The 10,275-nt window shown below is 36.6% G+C and overlaps 1 protein-coding gene across 1 annotated transcript; it reads right to left on the bottom strand.

Moving 5' to 3' along the window:
* Positions 1-1,566: 1,566 nt before the first annotated feature.
* On the bottom strand, positions 1,567-2,479 carry LOC104248150 (defensin-like protein). Its single transcript, XM_009804353.2, has 2 exons — positions 2,342-2,479; positions 1,567-1,864 (listed from the first exon to the last, which is right to left on the bottom strand). Exons 1-2 carry the CDS (start codon positions 2,394-2,396, stop codon positions 1,692-1,694), a joined length of 228 nt encoding a protein of 75 aa, XP_009802655.1. The 5' UTR covers positions 2,397-2,479; the 3' UTR covers positions 1,567-1,691.
* Positions 2,480-10,275: the final 7,796 nt, after the last annotated feature.

The raw sequence follows: 10,275 nt of genomic DNA, 5'->3' as shown, positions 1-10,275 counted from the left end.
TAAAATTATTACAAGATAAATTATAAAGTATAGATAAAATATTTTATGTATTTAAATTTTATAAAATTTTAAAAGAGTTTAAATATTTTTGTTAAAATATTTATTGAAAAAGAGAATAAATATTTTTGAAATATGTATCTTCTGAAATATTAAAGAGAAAAATAACAGAAATTACTTAATGAGATGACTAAAATTTATATGTATTTGGCAAAATATTTTTACCTTTCCAAACCAAATAAAATATTCGTTTTTTTTTGTTAAAATATCTAAATCTCTTATATAATGATTTAATTAAAATAAACAATTTAAGATAAATTTGAAATGGAAGAATAAATAAACAAACTGAAATAAAAATGTGAAAAAAAATATAATTTTAACTTATCTTACAATATTTATATTTGGTAAATAATTACGATAAAAACGTACTAGCAACTGATATTTACATCAAAGAAGACAGCTTAATCACGAGAATCAACAATTAAAGTGTAAATGCATACCACCTGACAATATTTGTAAATACATATTATCTAACCATGGTTAATATAAATAAAGGGGTGTATGTGTAGAATTCTATAGAATAGGGGTATAATAAATGATTAATTTCAGAATACGGAGGGTGTATCTAAAACTGGGTCATATTATATGGGCGTTAGTGTAATTAACCTAGTTATCTGTACTTACTACAGTATAGGTTCTATCTTTGACACGTGTTTGTCATGCATTTACAGGTGTTAAATTGCTAAGACACATTCGACATTTGGCAAGAGGTAGAATTCAAGCACATCTTATTATTTTGACTTTTCTTTGACGAAGTTTTTCTTGTAAATATTTTAAACTAATTGTGATTTATAATTTTATATTTAAAGCAGAGGAAATACATGTTTTCATCTTGTTCTTTCACCTCGGAGACGTATGTATAAGAAAACGAATAAAATGTATACTTGCGTAACATATAGTTTAATTCCTAGTTAATTATAAATCTTTGTAGATCCCTTGAAAATTAAGTAAAATTATTTTTCAAGCTGAAAAACTTTTAATTTTTCGAACTAAACTTTTAATAAAATGAATATATTACTGGCAAATATTATTCATTGCTCAATATGTTATAACTAAGTTGATAAAAGAACAAGATATGAAAATACATAGAATTGCAACTCACATATAACTATGGACTAACAACTTGATTGGATGGTTGCTATTTATTATTATATTATTATTTTAAATATAATATTTTTATTATTATTTAAATTTTATTAAATCGTATCGTAAAATTTATCGTTATGTAATAAAAAAATATCATTTTATGGAACGACAGATAGATTTTTGAGATGGTATCATTACCTTACTTTTTTTCCTTATTTTGTCATTCCTTATTATTAAATAATTATATTTTATCATTTATCATATTTTATTATATATGAAAATTTACTCAATTCCTATTTTTTCTTAATAATAATGCAAATTTATTTTTCATATTAAATTATCCAAACAATATATTAAATCAAACAAAATAATATAGTACAATTCAATAATTATAAAACGTAACAATCATCCAAACAAACAAGCTGTAAAACACGAGTTACTCTTTATTGATAAGCATTAATACAACTTATTTATTATGGAAACTTTAACAAAGAAACGATTACTGAGACAGTGAAAAGATCAATCATTTGGACTTTCTCTTTGGATCTTTAACAATTGCGAGTGCAGAAGCAACGGCGGCGGAGACCACGGCAGTTGCCGCCGATGAAACCCTCCGTCTGGCAAACGGAGGCACAGTTACTACCCCTGACGCAGGTTCCATGAAAACGGTGGCTCTGTGATTCACAAGTCCTTGCTTCAGCACTACTCATTGGTCCCATCTCTGTGAAATATGAAAACATCAAAAATCAAGAATTACAATATAGTACAATATTACTGCAGGATTTTCGTTAAGGAAATTTAAAATATAAAAATATAACCATGTAAATAATTTGGACTTTTTGAACAATAGTGAAGCCTGAAGATTCAATAAAGATGTTCATATATTGAACACTATTTGCTAATCGGCTATGTAAGGATGTTCAAAGACTAATAAAAATTCTAATAAAGGGTATTCAGTTGACCACTTTGGGCACGCATTACTTCGCCCTTGCTTTTAATCTTAGTAAAATATTTATAGTCATAAAATTGACATAGCAATTCACAACTATAACAACTTCTAAGTGTAATTTCACTATATGTTAAAAATCAGTTATTTTCTTTATTTTCTAAACTCTATACTCAATCAAACTTCATCATATATATACAAATAATGAGAGGACTATTATATTGCAAAATTTAATGGAGATAGAAAACGAACCAGTGGCCAAAAGCAGCATAGCTACAAGGAAGAAAGTTGCAAACAAACGCCCCATCTTATTTGATAGTCTGAGAGAGAGGAATATAATAGAAGTGAAATTGTGGGATGCAATTTATTTGAGAAGTTGAGTACTAGCTAGTAGGGGACTTTTATAGGGAAAAATTTATCCCTATTATATATTTACACTAAGTCAATAAAGATATTTGTCCTGTATATACACTTTTTAACAGTTAAATCACAGTTAAGTGATATGTAATTTTAGTGTAATTTATTAATACTTAAAATTAATTATTTAATTAAGTGTAAACACGCGATGCGAATAACTATTTACCGGTGCTTATTTACTGCACTGGTTTTAAAAAAGAGGTTTGTGGATATTAGGAGAAAATGAAACAAAAGTGTCCCTTGGTTTAAATCATGAAAAGTGATATGCAATTTTGCTGTTGATTTTCTGTTTTTTTGGTCAATTTTGCTGTTGAATTTTATGAAAACTTAATAAATATTAACCAGAAACTCTGAGAAAGTCCCATCAAATTATCAAATGTAAGAAAATATTTACAAAAGATATTAAACAAGGTAATTATGAGTAATATATAATGAGTATTAAGTGATAACTAATAATAATAGTGCTCTTTATATTCCAGTTTATGTGAAATAAATTGTGTTTTTGGTCTGTTCCATAAAGAAATTATTTTTAAATTCTCATATTACGCTTAATGAAGAGCTTGTATAGTTACATGATTGTTATGACATATATAAGATCATAATTTTAAGAACACGGCAAGAATCGCTTTGAATTTTAATTTGAAGATAATTATTGTGCTTACACCTCGAAAACAAAAAATCGCTTGACGCCTACTCGTTTGGTATGAGGTATAAGAAGGTATAAGGGTGGTATAAAAGTTTAATACCACTTTAATACTTTGTTTGGTTAGCAAATGAGGTATAAGTTATCCCGGTGTTAATTTTAACACTAGGATAACTTATACCTTATAGAAGGTGGAGTAATTAGCATCGGTATAACTTATACCTTCTTCTTAGAAATTATGCAATTGTCATTCTTAATACAACATACCAAATAATGAATAAACAATAATCCCAGTATAATTAATCACAACATAACTTATCCCAATATAACTTATACCAGCATAACTTATACCGGTATAAATTATATTCCAATCAAACGACGTCCAAAACAATGGAGCTTATGTTTCGTGATACTTTTGTTTAGGGGTGTCAATGGTTCGGTTCGGATGGTTATTTTGTTAATTTTGTGTCATACCATTTTTTCGGTTATTCTATTATATATAACCAAAATTAGATTTTTCGAAACCATCCCAATCATATCGGTTTCTCTTCGGTATCGGTACGGTTCGGTTAATTTTCGATATTTTTTTATATGTCATGTAAAAGTCACTAGTAGAAGTAGAATGGAATAACATGCGTACTTTTATAGGACTTAGCAAAACTCTATAGATATTTTTACATTTTAAAGGGTGAAGAATTAAGAAAATATGAAAGATGGCTAGAATATAGATCCATCAACTACTCTACATACGTAAAAGAAATTAAACAAATTAATATAAAGAAAATATAAATCACTCGAGTGGAAAGATATTAACCAAGCTAGGACTGAGACTCAAGAATAAAGTCTATAGAAGATTAAATATTCCAAAAGATAAATCTAAATCATATGAAAGAAAACATAGTCAATACATCGTAGTTTGCTACTCATAATCGCTACAAATACCTTATGTCTTGCTAGTGAATATGCTGGAAATAATTTAGTTTCAATGGGATAGCATAATAGGTTGGGGAATTACTATTTTGATTTTATTACGTTTTGGCTTGTAATTGTTTTCATAATTCTAAGACGAAAGGAAAATTTAATATTTTATTATTTTTAAACTTAATATATAAATATATTTTTTACATATAAATTTATTCGGTACGGTTCGGTATTTTTTTGGTCTATTTTCATAAAATAAAAAACATACATTAATTATCGGTACAGTTATAGATTTATATAAAATCTACGGTTTTATTAAAAGAAACCTAAAATATTGATTCGGTACGGTACGGTTCGATTGATTTAATTGATTTTTAAATATCCATTGACACCCCTACATTTGTTACCTAGATCGCTCTGGTATGTTTTTGCTACGCCCTGCTCGTGGGTTCGTCCCAAAAATATCTTTTAATTTACTGATCCTTATTAGAATATTACATATGTACACACTTTTTCAGTTAGTCTTTTCTCACCACTAATAAGAGTTGTGGTGGGATGAATATGATTTTCATCCTCAACTAAATATTTCAAATTCGAATTCTGAAAAAAAATAATCTAATCTGAAATATGGGATCCCGATACAAACGCTGAAGATCGAGCGAGAAACCTAAAAAGAAGTTTAGTCCTTTCTCACAAGCTGCTCGTGACTTAAGGCTTGCAACTTCCAGCTGTCTGTTGGACGTATTGAACCGAATTGTAATAAGGAGTGGTTGCACGAAACCATACATTACTTAAAGTCTGAGTACTGCCAATATATTTTCTAGGATAGTACGTCATCCACAGAAAATCAGTGATAATTGCCTCATTTCCCACCAATTATCTAAGGTAAAAAAAGGAATTGATGCATGGATAAGATCATATTTATTGTCACTGAACTCTTTTTTTTTTCTTTCTTTCTTTTTTTCTATTTGTTGTGGATTATTTAACGTAGTTTATTGGGTCAGTCGTTTGTCAAACTAAATTTGATCCCCAAAGCATTTAACATTTTAGGAATATAAAGCCATTTTCTATTAAAATAGCTGTTTCATGTAATAGATTGACCAAATTTAACAAACAGTAAGAATGTGCTCCAGAGTTTTCAATTCCAGATAGACCAAATGAGAAAGGCGAAAAAGACATTTAAATTGGATTAGAAGTCGTACATTTATAACTAATGTTACTTGTTTGACCAAAAAGTATTAAGATTTTTGTTAAACTAATTAATAAAAAAATAGAGGATAAATCCTAGCCAAGAATAATCAACTCTAGATCAAAGCGTATTGAATAAGAGAATAAGATATAGCCAAGCTCATGAACTTTTAAGATTTATAAAAGATATCGAACATAAATGATGTGCTTACATTCTTGATGTAATGTTCCGTAATGTAAGAATAAAGAAGGAAAAGAAGGAATGTCATTAACAGCTGCGGGATCTATCTTTATTGATTCGAGAAAGATGATCACAGAGATTTGCCGCCTAAATCCGAAACTTCTCCTGTTTTTCTTCCGTATCCTTCTCCGGTTCTTCTGCCTCTTTCTCATGAAGGAGACAAGCCCATTTCCTTGTTCTCTTACCTCCTATATATATAGTAAGTATTCTCTTTTGTCCAATGGTCCTTAACTAGAATACCCTAATCTACTGATTGTACTTTTAGGTTGTTCCCCTTAAATGTTACGACATATGCTTCGCCATACAAACATTCTGATTGTTCGATCCCGACAGCGACCGAGATACTCGTTGTTATGATGTCTTATGAATACGACCACGGCTTAGTCGACCCCTCGCTATCATTTTTAATGCTGATCCACGTGTAGTTAGATTTCGACCCATAGAGTTAGTTCCTCCGCCTATTGAGGCCGCCTCTTGGCGAGCTCGATGGGCGGACTCTGTTGATTCGAGAAGGAGAGATCTGAACGCTTTATGCGAGAGACGAGCACCTCATGCCGAGGTAGCGACGTGACATTTCGAGAACTGCGTTAGACCGTCACGTCAGTTTAGAATGTTAATATTTCTCATGCGTCATTATGGCGCACGTTTTCTATGCATTGCGTCGTTTCCCGTGCCCTTTCCATTTTCTAACTGGCAGCGCTTTGTTTTCTCGCTCAGGGCATTTATACCCTTATAAATAGGGGAGAATCTCTCATTTGAATGTTACGCATCTTAATCGCTCAAGAGAGAACTTTGCAACTCTTCTTCTCCTCCTTCAGTTTCTCATATTTCTGTTTCTGTTAGGATTCGATGTGACCACTACCTTTTTCCCTAATCATTCTCGTTTCTTTTGATCAAAGAAAAATGGCTAGTGCTTCTTCCCACTCTGACAGAGCTGTTGGTGCTCTGGTGCCGGAAGATGATATACCCCTACTCGGAGAGAGAGTGGAAATGGCGGAAGACGAGGGTTTTCCGACGGTAGATGAGGTGGTTTCCCGCCCGGGGAAGGCGAGGATCGACTTTAATAGACCTGCCGGAGATGAGCCGGAACCTATTTATTCTACGATAGATGTTGTGGCGCTCACAGCATTCAAAGCCAAATGGGGGATCCCTGATCATATTGAACTGGTTCTGGCGGATCAGGACATAGTGCATATACACCATGCGGGCTACTGTGCATTTTATGTGTATCCCTTTGTCATTGGGTACATGCTCCCCCTACCTTCCCTAGTGGTGGATTTCTGCCGCTTCTATGAGGTATGTCCGGCTCAACTCTCTTCGTACGCGTACAAACTTTTCCTTATGCTCATCAAGTATCCAGAGTTGACCGGCCGAGGGATTTCTCTACGACATATGCTTCACCTCTTCGCCCCCATTTTATTAGGGGTACGATGATTCATATGTGCCACCGAGGAGCCAAGAGTTTGGTGGTGAAGATGGACAACAAGGCAAATTGCCGCTTTTAGGAGAGCTTCTTCTATGTTCGAATAGAGCACGTCGTGTCGAACCCGGCGGGGTTTCCTGAGACGTGGAATTTCGCCCGTAGATTTCCCTTTCTTTTTACTTTACGCATTTGTTTCTTAATATGGTCGCCGGTCGTCTCCCTCTAATGAACTTGTTGAGGGTTTGTTTTTGTTTTTGTAGCCAAGAGAGTACCTCCTCCGCTAGTTGCCGTTATTCGTGAGTGGCTGAGCACGATTCTCCCCCATACGATGGGGATTTGCGAATGGGCACCTTTCCATGAGAAGTTTGGGTGCAAGCCTCTTGTTGGTGAGTCGGCTCGTCGTAGTCTGTTGCTTTGTTCTTTGCTCCGTGGTTTCTTTTATCTTAGCTTTGTTTGATTGAATCTCCTCACTGGCAGGTTGGAGAGGGGTGAGAAGGATGACGGCTCCTGCGCTTGCTTTTCGCTGGCCGGCTTCCTCTGCCCGACCCGTTCCAAGGGCAACTGCGAGTGAGAGCACCCAAAGTTTGGTTGTATGGCGGACCACGTCCGCGATTGGGCCTGTTCGTTTGGAGGTTGCTCCCCGGTCAGATACTCCAATTCTCATAGTCCGTTCAATGGATGAGCCTTCTCGTAATAGTGGCGAAGAGGCACCGTCAAAGAGGTGGAGGTTGTCAGAGGGAGCGTCTTTGGTTGAGACGTCCTCAAGGGGCGACCCTACTTTGGCGGTACTTGAAGCTGGCAGTGACACCGATCGAGGTGCGGAGGCAGTGCCTATTTCAGTTACGGAAGAGACCACCGTGGTAGGGGGACAGAGTTTGGTGGTTGCCGCGATTGTTCCGAGCGGTCCATCATCATCTCGGCAGGACCGCACCCCCTCTTCTACTAATGAGAGGTTGAAGGGCGTGGTGGTGGATGATTTGAATCAGATTCCGACATCGACCCTGAGGATATGAGGATGTTCGAGGAGGGCTTTACCAGGGTCGATGTAAGGGCGGAAGGTCCTTCTCGTGTGATCGAGATTCCATCGGATTTTAACCTTTTGGAGGACACGGTGGAGTTGGTGCCTCAATCCGACCTTCTATGTTCTGCCGCCGAAAGTGAGTCTCTTCGGGAGAGCAATGATTACGCTTTGTCACGTGGTGTGGTCGGGATGGCCTTGAGGGTAAGTTTCGTTTTGCCATTTTATTTATTTTGTGCTATTTTGCCTTCGTTGATTCCTCCCCTCTTTTTCTTCCCTTTTTTTTTAGACTTACATGTTGGAGATCGAGAGTGCTCATAGGGCTGAGACTAGGGCCGAAGTCTTTCTGAAAATTGATGCGAAGTATCGCTGGTACCGCGACAAGTGCCTTAAGATGCACGCGCAGCTTAGGGCAGGCGATATTACTGAGTCCGTTAGGGAGGAGTTGGAGAAAAGAGACGAGGAACTGATGTGTTCTATCCACAAATGCAACAAGCTCGAGGAGTTACTCCATGCCAAAGACGAGGAGCTCAAAGTGGGCAAAGGGGTTGCGGCAGAGTGTGAAGACCTTTAGGCAAAGGTGTTGTCTTTGCGGGCCGAGATTGAACAAAACGCTACTAAAGTCTCCAATTTAAGTACAGAATGGACAGAGAAGATGGTCGAGCTAGAAAAGAAGGTGACCGAGTTGGAGATAGCCGAGGGGGATCAGGTGTCGGCTTTAGCGAGGGCGGTGGTGTTAGAAGACACTATCTAGGTCCTCAGGTCTGAGCAAGAATCTGAGAGAGCGACGACCACACTAAGGGACGCGCGGCTCGAGGAGCGGATTGGTGAACTTGATCGGGAGGTTTCGAGCTTGGGAGACCAAGTTGCGGCTCTTAAGGCCGAGAAGGCATAACTGTTGGCTCAGGGTCCCCCTCAAGAATCTTCCTTTGCTACTGTTCCCTACTGTTTGTATGAGCTATGGGTCCATGTTGAGGCCTAACGAGATATATACAAGGGTTTGTGGGAGGCGGGGAGTGTTCCTGAGGCCGCTTTTGAAGATGCTAGGGCAAAGGCACGTGAGGTTTGTCTTGCCTGCAGTTATGACCCTGCGACATCGGAGGCTGGTGAGGGTGTTGAGATTGAAGATGGACTTCCTTCTGATGACGACGATGCTAGGGAGAATGGCGGTAGAGATGATGCCGAGTGAAAAAAATTCTTGCAGCTTTTGTACTTAGTTTTTTTTTTGTTCTTTTGTTGTTCGTTTTCATCTTTTTCTTAGGGGATCGCTTTTGGCCTTTTCTAAGGCGCAGCTGTTGCGTATGTACATCTTATGAATAAAATAGTCATTTTACCTTGGGTTACATATCTTCGACTTTTTTTCTCCTTTTTTTTGAAAAATATCTTCGGATTTCCCCGTAATGAGTCCCTAATTTTTAATTGGGAATTCGAATGAGGTCGAATTTAGAGTAATTTGAGCGAGGTCGGATGTGAAGTAATTCGAGCGAGGTCGAATGTGAAGTAATTCGAGCAAGGTCAAATTTTAGAGTAATTCGAGTGAGGTCGAATGTGAAGTAGTTCGAGCGAGGTCGAATTTTAGAGTAATTCGAGCAAGGTCGAATGTGAAGTAATTCAAGCGAGGTCGAATGTGAAGTAATTCGAGCAAGGTTGAATTTTAGAGTAATTTGAGCGAGGTCGAATGTGAAGTAATTTGAGCGAGGTCAAATTTTAGAGTAATTCGAGCGAGGTAGAATGTGAAGTAGTTCGAGCGAGGTTGAATATAAAGTAATTCAAGCGAGGTCGAATGTAAAGTAATTCGAGCGAGGTCGAATGTAGAGTGTAAAATGACTTGGTGGGGTTGTGCAAAAATGCTTCTTTGTTTATTTCATTTAATGGAGAATATTACATGTTTCTGCTTATTTCATTCATACATTGTAGAAGTTCTAGTCTACCTAGTCCCTTCATCGTTCGGCCTGGAGAAGTAGTCGATAGGCGGGGTGATAAATTTTACTCGAATTTAGTTTGCTTAATCTGAGCGAGACCGGATCTCATTTTGTGAGTTCGAATGAAGTCACTTTTGATCTGCAAATTCGAGCGAGGTTGACTTCTAATTTGCCATTTTGAGAGAAATCAATTTTGACTTATATATTTGAGCAAGGTCGAATTTTGCGTTTGCCTGGCGATGGCCGGGGGCCGTAGGGGTGTAAATTTGTGCGAGGTCGGAACTGTAACCTGTTGTGAGTTAGAGCGAAGTTGAAATCCCCTTTCACTTGGTGATGGTCGATGGCTATAAAGGTGTTAAGTCGAGCGAGGTCGAATTGTAACCTATTTGGCGATGGTTGATGGCCGTAAAGGT

Source organism: Nicotiana sylvestris, chromosome 11, assembly GCF_000393655.2.
Source record: "Nicotiana sylvestris chromosome 11, ASM39365v2, whole genome shotgun sequence".
Classification (NCBI taxonomy): Eukaryota; Viridiplantae; Streptophyta; class Magnoliopsida; order Solanales; family Solanaceae; genus Nicotiana; species Nicotiana sylvestris.
This window is presented reverse-complemented; position numbering and strand designations above follow the sequence as displayed.

Bases quoted from the DNA above. Each gene is read 5' to 3' on its own strand.
- LOC104248150 (XM_009804353.2), bottom strand. From the start codon at position 2,396: ATGGGGCGTTTGTTTGCAACTTTCTTCCTTGTAGCTATGCTGCTTTTG. The intron at 1,865-2,341 runs GTTCGTTTTCTA...CATATTTCACAG, and splicing joins TATGCTGCTTTTGGCCACTG to AGATGGGACCAATGAGTAGT.